Raw genomic sequence first — 14,404 nt, forward strand, 5'->3', positions numbered from 1 at the left:
TAAGTCTCACCCCCTCCTAAGGTGCAGGGCCTTCTCATTTTCCCTGAGTAGAGGAGAGTAAAGGAGACTTGGGTCATGATCCAAGGAAGCCCACATCAATCATAGCACTTACTGGAATGCTAGTGACTTTTCTTGACAGTTCTTCATGTTTTCCATTTCATTCTCCATCCTATCTGTATTAATTTTACTACAAAAGTGTTTAAGTTACTTACCAGAAATAAAATTGGTGTTCAAGAGGGGTGCCAAGTGATATTCTGTGATACACCTCAGTGCACATGTTCTTAAGCGAGAGGCTTAAGTCTGTAAAATAAAGTCGAAGTGCCTTAGCCTACAGGCCTTCCATGCCCCCCGAGGAGGGGAGGAAGCCTGTCTGGGAGGGACCAGTTCTTGCAGGGCAGGGAACCACCCAGCCTAGAGTCCCTCGAGGATGAAAATTAGACTCCTAGAGAAAAGCAACCAGTTGTCCTATTTAGATTGCTTTATTTTTAGGTCCTGTTTAAGTCTAAACTCAGGAGAGATGTCTGTTGGGTTCCACCATTAGGATAATAAACATGAGAATTCTGAAGTTCCAAACTGGTGAGTTTTCCAGGTCAACAAAAGGAGTCAGAAATCCATACACTTTGTACAATTTCTTGGTCACCTTCCCCACACGCACCATCCCTGTCTATTTCTCTTAGTGGTTTACTCAACAAACCAATGTGGGTGAAGTATGTACGTGCCAGGCACTACATACTTAGTTAAATCCTGTGTCTTAACAGTAAATAAGACAGATTAGGGTCCTGTTCTCATGAAGCTTTCATGTCTCAGGGGCAGGAATGACAAAAAAAAAAAAGCAAATAAGAAAATAAGAAAGGGCCAGGCACAGAATTAAAAGAAACTGAAGTACTGGAAGAGACAGTGTAGGTTCGTACGTGTGTGGTGACTCAACAGCGGGTGCCGAGAGAGGCAGCTTACAGGAAGGGACATAAAAAAATGTTAATGTTAATGAAATAGTTTAGGAGAGTTTCACTCCATAATCAGTCTTGAAGGAGACAAGAAGGGAAAGCAGGAGGTGACTTGCTGTGAAAACAAGAAGAGGACTGTGGGCTCAACTGGGTTTCCTAGCAGAGAATCATGACCAGCTCAGAGTATTTATCTTTTATCAGCCCTTCTGAAGGATTTAAAAAGCTTCAATATGGATTACTGTTATAAATTAGGCAGATTATTTTTAAGTTACAAGAGGTCATATATATATATATATATAATTTTCCTTCCCGCAGCCCGTTTGGTAATGCTGCCATTATATTCTATAACATATACAGTCAGTCAACTAACTTCTCTGTGTTTGATGATGAATAAGTGCACTTATTCAGATGTTACCCTTGTCCAAAATAGCTTTGGGCCTTCGGATCTGTCTTTGGAATTTGTTTCCTGAGCTGTTGACTAGCAAAATAATCTTCTTTTAATTTTATTCTTTCCTTGCCTCCAGGCTTTGCTGAGTTCCTCTGATTATCTCTGTTTCCTTTTTTCTTGCTCCTGAGGGTTCCTGAGGGCTGCTGTGGCCCCAGTCTGGAGCTATGAAAGTGGTGGTAGGAGAACTGATGGAGTTTGTGTATCAGTCTGGAGCCAATCAGCAAAGAGAAACCACATAGCAATTTAAACAGGAAAAGTGTAATATAAATAATTATGATATAAATTATAACAGGAGATTGGAGTAGCTAAGGGGATGGGTAGTAAGAAATAAAAAGAACTCTAAAGAGTATAGGAACAGCATATATAAAGAGCAGCTGCTACCCTTGCAGCTGACACTGAACCCTAGGAAGAAGCCCCCCGGACCTCCTTGGGGGTGGGCATGGCTGTCATTCATTGAATGCTGGAAAAGTCCCTCTCGTGTTCTGCCAGGAGAGCTTACTGGAGCTCTGGAACCTTCCATTGGTGAAGCTGTTCATGGGGGCAGAGGTGGGAGAGTTGTCTCACCAGAGGCACTACGCCCCAAAACTGCCTGGGCAGGGAGAAGTCCTGGAGAAAACCGCCTGACGCTGGGCGCTGTTGCCCATCCTACCTGCAGGAGCTTGGCCCCGGGGAGGCCCCGCATTCTCAGGAACCTGCTGAGCGAGTGCACAGGAACCAGCCAGGAAGAGGCCTTCCCCTGCCTTGTCTCTGCAGCGTCCTTCCCTGACAAAGCTTAACATCATGCCATATAGCAAAGCAAAAATAAAGGGCACAGATTCATTCTTACCAAAAAAAAAAAAAAAATTTAAGCATGAACTTTTAAGCTGGAAAGCAAAAAATTGATAACTGGCGCAGTTGGTAAGACAGTTTTCCATGGAGCACCTAAGGAGTCAAACTTCTATGTATTTTGAGCTACCTGTCTGCTAAACTGATAACCCGCTTAATGGCAGGGATACTTGATTGAATATTCGTGACATATGGTTCCCAAAGAGAAAAATAAGTAAAAACATGAGTATGTGTATGTATACAGGTGTCTGTGAACCCTCTCTCTCTCCATCCCCCTAGCACACTGGTTTTAGTGTAAGTGTGCCGAGCAGAGCTGTCATGGGAAGATTCCTCCTCTTTCTGAGATTATACTCATTGTACTGTTTGGGGTTTCCAGTGCCCTTAATTTTTTTTTTTTTTAGTAAAATAATGGTCATAGTGGAAGATAGTATTTGTGGTTGTGATTGTTTTGTCTTAAAATTTTTCCTACTTGACAAAGAAAAAAGATGTTATCAACCCTGTATTAGTACTTTCCATTTAAAAAAGTTATACTGGGCTATGAAATTCAAATCTGGAAACTATTGTGCCCAACTAAGAATTTGTTAATATAAGTTGTGGCAAGTCACTGCAGTTCTTTTGTGGAATGTGCAGTTTTCAGTTTAGAAACTGAGAAACAGTTGTCACTTTATGCTGAACAACAGAAACATATAAACTTAAAAACAGAACTTAATAGCTAAGGCCATGCACTTTCCATTCATTGCCTCCACTTAAATGAACAACAGGTACTGTTATCATTGTTTTTCAGATAATGAAAATCAGATGGAGTTAAATAATTTTTCCAAGGTCCCAGAGCTGGTAAACAGCAGAGCCAAGATTTAAATAGGAGTCTGACTGGCTCCAAAATGTTTCGGGATTGATTTAAATAGATGTCTGACCGGCTCCAAAAACCTTCCAGTGTCTGGGGAAAGACAAAAGCTGAACTAAGGAGTTAGAAATGGAATTTTTAAAAAATATAAAGACCACGTGATCACTTATTGTGTGTGTGTATATATATATATATTATTCCTAGAGAAAGGAAATGTAAAAAGGGAACTCATAACTTATTTTTAAAGCTTTACAGACTATCATGTATGTAAAACTCAGTAACTAGTTTCCATTTTCACAAAAGCAACATACGTGTAATATATGCAGAGTACACAATGCAAGTAGAAAATGTGTTTATGTACCATTAGCAAACATTGGTGAATCAGGAAGGAATGTGTTTGTTCCAGATTTCACTACAGTGGCTTAATCAAATATAGATTAATCTGTATCCAGTAAGAAGAGGTGCAGATGAGTTTGGTCGCTGAGATCCTTTCAGTAGCTCAGTGTTAGGGCCAACCTTGCTGCGGTTCCCTTCACCTTCTTCTCATGGTCACATAATTGCTGCTACAGTTTCTGCCATCACATCTCCATTCCAGCAAGAAGGAGCAAGGCGTGTGCTAGCTATAGATGGTCAGCATTTCTAAATATATATTTCTAAAGGCAAAGCTATAGCTATAGTTTATCAGCATTTCTAGAACATCCCCAAAGTGACACTGGTCTTGTCCTCATTAGCTGGTGCTGGGTCAAATGTCCCTTCCACTAATGGCAAAGGAATTGGGAGAGGTAAGGAATAACTTTGCTGGAATTGGCTTAGATCGTGGGTCAGGTAGACTGTGGCTCTGGGCCCAAATTCAGGCTGCCCCTGCTACTGTAAATGAAGTTTTATTGGAACATAGCCACACCCATTCATTTGCACATTGTCTATGATGCTATTGCACTACAGTGGCAAAATTGAATAGTTGTGATAGAAACCCGACAGTCTGAAAAGCCTTAAATACCAGTAGGCCCTTTGCCAAAAGTGATTGCTCACCCCTGGCTTATCCCAGTCCTGATCCATTGCCTCGGGTTGACTGCACGGACACTCGGGGGGCTAACTGGGCTTCCAGCAAACAAGGAAAAAGGAGAAAAGGGATCATGGAAAAGACTTAGCACTATAATCAGGTCTCCTGGTTCAACTAATTACATACAAGACCTAAAAGCTAGAATACACTTTCTGTGTTAAGTCACAGGGTCACCTCGAGCATGTAATTTTTCTACTCATTCATTTCCTCACGAGCCAACCAAAGAACATTTCGAAAGGTAGACAGTTTGCAAAGACACTATAATGAATCAAGTAATTGACAATGCTGTGACATATCATAAATTCAGGAAGATAATCCCTAATCTGCTGACTTTTGTGTGGCACTAAGATATTGTCAGACTTAAGTCTTAGACACATATTTTACCGATTTGACACTTCCCTTTAAACGCTTGATCTTAGGTTCTCGCGTACACAGAGGGACTTCATGGAAAATGGATGTTCAGCGAGATCCGAGCTGTATTTTCAAGACGTTATCTTCTGCAAAACACCGCCTTGGAAGTATTTATGGCAAACCGAAGTAAGTCCCCTGAAATATTTTGAAAGAAAGTGTGCTCATATTCGGGTGTTACTCGTTTATGCAGCACAATACGGTCTTGATTTTTCCCTGCTGTATTTCCGTCTTTGGTATGCCTCCACTAGAACAAAAATAAAAATAAAAAAGATTTAATTTGTTTAAGAATGAATGTGACTCCTAGATTCCTCATGGATAAAGTTACACAGAAAGCTGATTTTCCAGGAAGAGTCATTACCTTTGCATATAAATCATAATCGTCACTTGAAAATGATTTCTGAAATCAATGGCTAGCTCTCCTGTGGTTTCTAAATCATGTTTTTTCTTCTTACAACAGCCTCGGTTATGTTTAATTTCCCTGATCAAGCAACAGTAAAAAAAGTTGTCTATAGCTTGCCTCGGGTTGGAGTAGGGACCAGCTATGGTTTACCGCAAGCCAGGTAATTATATCATATTCCACATTATCTATGGTTTGTTAACATATTTTAATCTCACTGTGACAGAAATATAAATAGGGTCATACCATTAAAACTATTTTGAGAACCAAGGAATTTTCTTTCACTGCAGGTTGTTTATAGGGAAAGAGGTTATGAAAACAGCTATTTTAAGAATGATATAATAGGGCATAATTTTATTTAACACATATAACGAGGAAATAAAAAAGTTGATCGCATGTCAGATAGCACATAATTAAGACATTTTTGCTTAAGATCTTACAAGAAACATACCAAAAGTCTTATGATGTTTGTGATTGTGTAATTGCATATAAACATTTTTATAAATGCTATATGTACAAATGCTTTTCCATGAAAGTAATAAAACTCTTAGAGTTTATTGAGATTAAGTCATGAATTATGCTGTGGTTTTAACAGTTTCCTAAGTCTTTCATCTTGGTATTTTAAGAGCATCATTTTGAAATCTTGTTTCATTGAAAGATACTAGTCTAAGTAGAAAACACAGAATTACATGTATTATTAACACCAAATAGTTTTAGGCTCCAAGTAGCTGAAGACTTGACTGAAAGTGGCTTGAAGAGCAGGGTGTTCTGCTTTTGGGGTTTTGTTTTATAAAGAATCTGGAGTTAAGGAGTTACAATTATTGGCTCAGAGATTTTGTTATGTCAGGATTCTCGTTTGGCCTCATGTTCACCAAATGACCACTATCACTGTAGATACCACATCTTCACACAACTGCAGTCAAGTAGGAAGATGACACAAAGGATTTCTCAAAATACTACAGCAATTTTAATCCCAGGTCCCTTTGGCCAGAATGGGGTCACTTTCCGGTTCCTGAAATAATCACTCCCAAAGGGAAGTGAGTTTACTGGCCTAGCTCAATCATCCCCAAGAATTCGGGGGAAAATATACTTCTGAACACCTTGCCAGACCTCCTGCCTGAACAAAGCAGGTTTTCTGTTGGTGAAGAAAGCGGTAACAGCTCTGGGGAGACAAGCAGCAGTGCTTCCACGTAGATCATTATGTCGCTGGGAATTACTGCCCAGCACGGCATAGATGGGAAGGAGAACTAATCTTTATCTATCTTCCCTTAAATAGGTTACAGATATTTAAAAGACAAGGGCTGTGTCTTGTTTGTCTTTTAATCTGCAGCACCGAACACTGCCTAATTGCAGAGGTGCTTTTTAAGTGCTGTTCTACAGGAGTTCCCTTCATTGGCGGCATATCCGTTCTTGCATTGAGCTTGCAGGGTGAGACCAGTTCGCTGACGTGTGTGCACATGCTCAGGATATTTGCTAGTAGAATGACAAGATTAAACTAAGACATTACTGGGTAATGAAATACTTATATAAAATACAGGTCAAAGGAAAAAGGCGTTTAATCCATTTACGTTAATGAATTAAACAAAAAGGCGTTAATGAATTTAGTTTTGCAAGATTCGTTCTTACTGAATTAAAACTGACTCACAGTAATCGCTACTTCCTTTTCCCAAGCGCTTACAAATTGTTTGATCATCAATTCAAGAAGTTTTCCAGGAACTGACATTAAAAATTCACAAATAGGTCTACCTTTTTCCTTTTGTAAAAATAATCTCCTGCCTCCGGGCATCTTTCTCAATCACCATGATTCTTTAAAGATTACCAGTAGAGGTGTCTCAATGACATATGTAATTTCCTTCAGTACTCCTGAATTTGTCTGGACCTGACCTCCTTTAAAACAACCAGAAGCTCTTGTATTAGTTTTCTTACCTATTATGAGTACCTCTATAACCACAGTTGGTCTTTGACTTTTAGAAGATCATTCTTCTTGATAGAAAAACTGGAAGCAAAATAATTGTTTAATAGTTTTAGCTTTGCTGTTACTTCACACAGCCATTCCATCTTAAAATACCCCTCTGTTGCCCGTAGTTTCCACCAAAAGGCTCAACTCATTCTTAGTTTCCTAGTAATACTCTCAGAAGTTCAGGTTTGTGTATTTCCTGTGACACATAGCCTAAGAAATAGCAGATGGGGCTAAAAGGAACACTGGCTGGGTAATGGTATCAGAGCCAGCTGCACAGGAGGAACTCAGTGCATATTACTTGAAAGAATGAATAACACTAGGCAAGAGGAATGCCACTGTCACCTGCTTAAACTGGGGATGGTATCTTTGCAAAGATGTTGTATAATGTCTTGAGATCATAAAGTGAAGACACTTTGTAAACTGTAAACACACATATACGCTATACACATCTATGCACGCCTACACAGTTATAGGCAGGTAGGTAGGTAAGTAGGCAAATAGGGAGGTGGGAGGATAAATAGATATACACACATACATCCATGAACATTCACGTGTGTGATACGTAAGATCTTGTTGCATTTATAGAGTTGTCAAGGGGAAGGGGTGATTGATGCCTGGCTCCTACACATAGAAGCCTTCCAGCTGAGAGCGTCCTGGTGGAATCACCAAGGGATCTCTTCCGTGCTTTGTTTTCTTGACATTTGGTTTTGTCAGTTTAAGCAGAGTTTATCAGAATTTATCTAACTAAGCTACATCCATAAGAGACTGAATTTGTAAACAAACAAACAAATAACAAAATCCAGAATAATTGACTCCGCATATCATACGGGCTGCTTGTTGGGGCAAGCCCACCGGAGATCCCATGGCAAATCAGATTGTTGCTTAACAAGCAAAGATTTAGAACAAAAGGAATATTTCCTTTAAGCTCTAATGCCCGAGTGCCCCTTTAAGTAATTAATATCCACAGCTAGCTTTACCTGAGCACTTCCCAAGTGCCACAGGTCATACTTTGGGTTTTACTTCATGAGCATTATTTCCCTTATTTCTTTGGTTTTTATTTCTCACAACTCTGGAGGCTACGACGTCCAAGGTCAAGACGCCAACAGATTTGTGTCCGATGAGAACCCACTTCTGGAGATCTGCTAGCTCCGGAACGGAGCACTCTGCCCTCAACTCTTAAAACAGTGGGACTCTTATCCCATTTTACGGATAGGAAAAGTCTGGTTTAGATAACTTGCTTATCCTCTAAGATCATAGGCCACTCTCTTTATTTCTCTTCTTTTGCTGTCCACCAATGTTTTCTCACATTGGCCATAAGAACAATACCTTTACACCTACAGAAGGATGGAAAAATATTGGCAAAAAGTGCCCATTTTCTAGACTCCATACTGATTACCATTGTCTGGTTACTGTATTTTCTATTCAGTCAGCATAGTCAATTAATTTTGGATTTAACCATATTCTTTGCTTACTGAGGATATAACTGGTTTATATTCATAGGGTTGATGATTTTAAATGGTCACCAGCTGTGTGGCAGTGAACACTTTCTATTTCAGAGGGCAACTTTGCCTTACTCTTATCCCACAATTCTAAAAGCATCCTATTGCCCAAATATGTGCCAACTATCCTCATTCTAATATCTACATTTTTATATTTCGAACAGCATTCTTATTTTACTATTATCAGTTTTTATTCTTCATATCATTGAATTATTCAGTTTTTTTTTAGAACCACATCTCTTTTCAGCCATTTTTTTCTTTTAGGGTAGATGACCAATAATTCGAGTCATTCAGTATGTACTTGCTTAGACACCATTATATGCCAAGTGCTGCTAACTGCTAAAGGCATAAGAAAAAGGAAAACATAGTTCCTGCTCTCAGTGAATTAATAGTGGAAAAGACAGCAGTGAACAGAAAAACTGATCCTTTCCCCAAACTTGGTAACAATCTGCTTTTCTAAGTTCTCTTCCCATGCCCGCATTTTTCTGCACCGTTACGGATGCTAAGAGTGACGTGATAAGTCTCTCCCATGATTCCCATTATTTATACCTCTCTGGATTTGCTTGGGTTTTGGCCTCTGGTGGCCGTGTTACAGGTTGAGTTCTTCGTGCTTCCCTTCCCCTCACCCCCCGCCCCATCCACCGCCCCCCATCCAGCAATGAAGAATTGAAAGGCGGGAACATAGTAGCAAAGCAGAGCGTAAGTTTTATTCAAATAAACACTGCAAGGGACCAGTGGGCCAGAGTCAAGGTAGACAAAGACCCCAAACTTTTAGGGGTGGGTCTATTTATCATGACCTACTGGGAGGTACTTTTTTGATTGACAGGGTGAGGTCATTTTATTGGCAGCTCTAGTTATACACCCATTCCTCTTGGTGTGCTTATGTTTCCCAAAATGCACACAGAAAAGCCCATCGTTGTGGGGGTGGCAAAACCACAATTTTACATTAATGAAATTATGAGGAGGTGCAGTTTGGGTGGTTCTTAGTTTTGTCTGATTGCACCTTCACTGGGACCTGGTTGGGACAGGTTTGGCCTGGTTCCCATTGCAAGAAGTTCTCTCCCTGCAAAGCCTACATTGTCTTCGTGGGACCCCCACCTGGGCAGTTGGAGTGGTTTTCCCCTTGAACCTTATCTTCCCCTTCCCCAGCTGCTCCTGTCTACCTTTCTACCAAACATCCTAACAGAATTATTTCCAGATCATCAATTTTCTTCTTAAATTGTCTAGGTTCAAAATGGCAACAAAGGAATTAAAAACTTTATTATATAGTATTGCCTTAAGCGGACTAGGTATGCTTCAGGTAAGAATTTTAGATTAGTAATATGATTATAATAGTAACAAAATGCAAATTGGACTAAGAACATGATTATAATAATACCACAATGAAAAGTGGGCTAAGTATAGTTTATTAATTCTTTGATAATTCAGAAAATATTTAAGCATGTTGCCATGACAACGAATCAAGGCTAAAGCTTATAACATAAAATAGCTGTGTGAGTGAGTAGAAGTCTACCAGGGAAAATTCTGATGTTGATACCAGTATGGATTTTACTCTTTTAAGTGGGTCTGTGAAAATCATATTACAAATAATTTAAAAATGTGCTGAATTATAGAATTGATATGTGAGTTATATATACCACTTCCCATTGAAATGAAGTGAAACATTAGACTCAGTTCTTTTGGACTCAGTAGGGTCTATTATCTCAAATATATATAACTAGGAAAGTTCTTCAGAACTATTAATAAGTGACCAGGCTGCTACAACTTATTAAGTCAATATTTAAACATAGGGTTGCACATAATTAATCTTAAAATTCTTAATTCAGATTTGAATTGGAATAATGAGTTCCTCCCCATCCCTCCTTCCCCCTCTTTCTTCAACTCACTCCTACTACCTACAAACATTGCCTATTAAGATTCCTTGTGAATAGAAATATTTGATAATAATGCATGAAGGACACAAATAGTCCTAAGTCCACAGTTCCCAAACTGAGCGTCCAGGAACCTGGGGTAGCACAGTGAACTCACAGGGGTGCTGCCGGGCATTTCACACTCTCTAGTCAAGCACAGCAACATTGGTCAGACCCCACAAAGCTCTCAGCTTACGTGTCCATTTCAGCAGTAGACGGCACTGCATTCTTTCTGGGGACATCTCAGCTCTGTGAAACTAGGTTTTGGGGGTTTCTGTGGCTCAAAAAGCAGTGATGCATGAAAATCCATGTGGAACAAGAAGTGAAGGTGGTGGTGTGTCAGATACAACCCCGAGATTCAGGAAACCGTGAGCTCAACGGGTGCACGCATCCCATTAGTGAGTAGCTGTGGCCATTTAAACATGAAGTAAAAATACTTTTTTTGCTCAGTTTATGAGTATCATAATTTCAAATAGCCACTACGTTGTTAAGACTTCAGTCTTTATTAAGTTGTCTGGGCCTAACTACTTAATAAACAGAACTACTGGGTATTTTTCCTGGGCAAAGGGTAACATGAAAATTCGTGCCACACTCAGGGTAGCTTGAATCGAAAAAGCTTGGGAACCTTTGTCTTAAGTGGTGGTCTTTTTAGGAACTCAGTAGCCTTATCATACTTTTACAAATACAGCCAGCTTTCATTATTTCTTAGATAAACACACTAAACCTCAAAAGATTTGTAATGCAGACAAATTAATCCTGATACACTCACTTAAGCTATTTCTATGTCCCTTCTGAATCCACACACCTTCAAAGTTCACAGCTGGTTGTTTTTTTACCTCTGTAGAGGGATATACTTGTGTAGGTAGAAGCTATGCACATGTGCACACTTATGTGTGGAAACACATGTAAAAAGTTTAGTGGTTTAAGTCAGATGCTTGTAAGCTGGTACCTAACTGACTACCCACGTAGCTGATTAGCAGGGATGTAGTAGATCTGCTGTATTGTCTGAAAGCTACTCTGACATATTCTAAGTATAGTTTCACCATTTTTGTCTTTCTGGTGCTACAAAACACCCATTCGCAGCCCTATTATACATAGAGATATTTTCGCAGTGCTTTATCCCGAGAAACTAAATGTGTCTTCTGTATTATAGAATTCTCAAGTATTGCTAATGTCTGCATTTAAAATATATTTTATAATTTGTTTAAGAAGGATCAACTGTACATTATTTTTTAAGTGAATGATGTCAAGCCAATAATTGAGTTTTTAGAAGTCATGAGTAAATAGAGACTCTGTTTGCTCTGGTTTGCTTTATGGCTTAGGAGGATATCCCTGGCCACCCCTCGGCAGCTTTACAAATCCTCCAACATGACTCAGCGCTGGCAGAGAAGGGAAATCTCAAACTTCGAATATTTGATGTTTCTGAATACTATAGCAGGTAAGACATCTCCGCCTCTAATTTGTTTACATTCATCCACGTCATTCGTAATGTGACTTGAAGGAATACATTTTTCTCCTGGGAATTCAAATGCAGCATTAAAATAAACACCGAAGCACTCACATTAAGTGTTATCAGAAACAAGAACCTATACAAGGTTTGAGGTTTTAGATGTGTTACTGTTGAAGAGGCTTCTCCTTTGCTCTCCTGCCGTTTTCTTTCCTGACAGCTTTGTCTGAAGGTTTATGAGAGTAAACACACCATTGCCAGAGAGTGTCTGGAAATAATAATGGGAAAATGTAATTTCACTACTTTGTCGTTCCCAGCACTACAGCAGCTAGACAGGAGAATAACAAGAGAATGCTGCCTAGTACACATGTCACCGGGATTGTGGCATGATTGGGTTACAGCGTCCTTTCTTTTTTTTTTAATCTTCAAATAAAAATATAAAATCAGATTACATTTCTAAGTGATGAGTAACTGCCGTCAACCTTGGCAGTACCATGCCTGGAAATTAAAAGAAGATAGTGGATTTGTTTTTCTGCTAAACCAGAGGTTGTCAGTGGTTAAACATGTTCATGAGATTTAAGTGTCTCTTTTTTTCCTAACCTAGACTCCAAAAGCCCTTATTCATGTTGAATGACAAAGAGTTTACATCTATGGTTCAGGCTCTACAAAATTATCTTGCAATCAGGTGAATTTAAATAGCTACATAAATAGATGTACTTAAACCTTTAATTATCATTCTGTTGTGTATGAAAACTCAGAACCATGATTTTAGACCTATGTTCTCCAAATCATTGCTTATAAAGGTAACTATAATATTACTCTTTAAATCTATCACATATGTGTCAATATGGATGATACATATATAAAATATGGATGATATAGATATGTATTAAATAACCAAGAGAATGAAATTTGTCAACAAAAGTAATAAAGTTATTTGAAATGTTTTTGCATTTTAATCATTTAATATACATGGTAAAGATAATACCTCTGCTAAAAAGATGCTAGAGACAGAATGAAAGGACTATCTTATTATGTACATTAAATTTTACTATATATTTTATACACATCTCCATTGTTTTTGCATTTTAATCATTTAATATACATGGTAAAGATAATACCTCTGCTAAAAAGATGCTAGAACAGAACGAAAGGACTCTCTTATTATGTACATTAAATTTTACTATATATTTTATACACATCTCCATTATGTACAAATATCTTCATAGATTCATGAGATATTTCATATGTACTTCATATCTCAGTGTACACAATGTATCTATCTAAAAGCAATCTATTTACTCAAAGACAAAAGAAGTGGGCAGTACTATTTAATTAGTACATAGTTTTACATGTATAGAGAGAATGAACTTAAACATCTGAAATGTAAAGGTGTTAGTTTCATTAGCATACCTAGCTAGACAGCACGATGTGGTAGGAAGAACATTCTCGCTTCAGAGCCACAAAGGGGTAAAGAATCTCAGGGCTGCCAACTTTGTGTCCAGGGCAGAGGCGGAATTTCAGGTTTTCACCCTATCTTGGACTTTTCGTCTTTCAGTAGCCATGTTAAATATGTTCAGATCTGTTGTAATATCTGATATGTTTGGTCTTATATCATCTTGTTTTATACTATTGCTTTAATGTCTTCTTGCTTTGTTTTACTTTGGCCCTATAAATAAATTTTTTGTCCACATTTTTGGTGATTTAGAATGTAGCCATCTTGTTGAGAAATGTTTAAATTTTGTAAAACCCTCTAAAATATATTTCTCTTATTTTTTTTTATTATTGATATACACTTATGAAGGTTTCACATCAAAAACAATGTGGTTACTGCATTCACCCATTTCTCTTATTTTTGAACTCAGAAATCAACATTGTTCATCACTCATGGAACATCAGAACTTTATCTCAATTACTCTTCACTCTGTGCTTATCTTTGTCAATATGATTTTCTTACCAGAATCCACATAATTATTAAAGTCTTATTTTTTGGATTCCATCTGTTTTGCTTATCAAAATTTTCTTCTTATTAACGCAGTATATTATTTTTGGCTATTATTTTGGCTGATTTTTCGGGATAAGTCTTCTCTTTACATTCTTCTGCAGTATTTTCCCATAGTCCCTGTATTAGATCTTTCTGTTATCTATACTTAAGAGATCTCTGAAGATTCACTGTATACCATGCATCATACAGGCGTGTGATTTTCCTGTTGGCTGTGCTAAGTATTTGGACCTGTTGGATGTAAAACTGGAAAGCAGGGTGATACACTCACTCCCAGCTCAGTTTCCAGTCAAGCTGGCACTCATATTAAAACATTCGGCTCTTCTAAGATGGGATTCTCTCCATCCTCTGGCCGCCTCTGACCTCCATCCCTTCCCACTACATTTTACTGATGGTCAGGTGTCCTTCCCACAATGCACTACAGTTCCGCCTACAAGCCTCCCACTTCTGCCTGTCGCCTCCCCAGAGTTGCCCTCTGTCTAGCTCTGGGAAGACTGTGATCTGGGTAGAGATAAGACTGTGATCCCCTCTAAAAGCTGCACCTGATCAGTGTAGACTTTGCTCTTCTTTCTGACTGGGACAATCTTGGGGTTTCTGAGGCAGAGCCTACAGACCAGAAGGGAAATTAAAATGTCTTCCTGCTCTCCTTTGAGTCAT

At 38.6% G+C, this 14,404-nt stretch overlaps 1 protein-coding gene across 3 annotated transcripts in view; it reads left to right on the forward strand.

The window, feature by feature from the left end:
- Positions 1-14,404, forward strand: part of NBEA (neurobeachin) — a 547,470-nt gene that overhangs the window by 433,344 nt on the left and 99,722 nt on the right. For all 3 annotated transcript variants that reach the window (XM_073229196.1, XM_073229216.1, XM_073229206.1), the window contains exons 41-43: positions 4,541-4,658; positions 4,990-5,092; positions 11,621-11,736. In XM_073229196.1, the coding sequence (XP_073085297.1) occupies positions 4,541-4,658; positions 4,990-5,092; positions 11,621-11,736 (337 nt within the window). The remainder of the gene's footprint in view (positions 1-4,540; positions 4,659-4,989; positions 5,093-11,620; positions 11,737-14,404) is intronic.

The sequence above is a fragment of the Manis javanica genome, chromosome 1 (assembly GCF_040802235.1).
Source record: "Manis javanica isolate MJ-LG chromosome 1, MJ_LKY, whole genome shotgun sequence".
NCBI classification, from domain to species: Eukaryota; Metazoa; Chordata; class Mammalia; order Pholidota; family Manidae; genus Manis; species Manis javanica.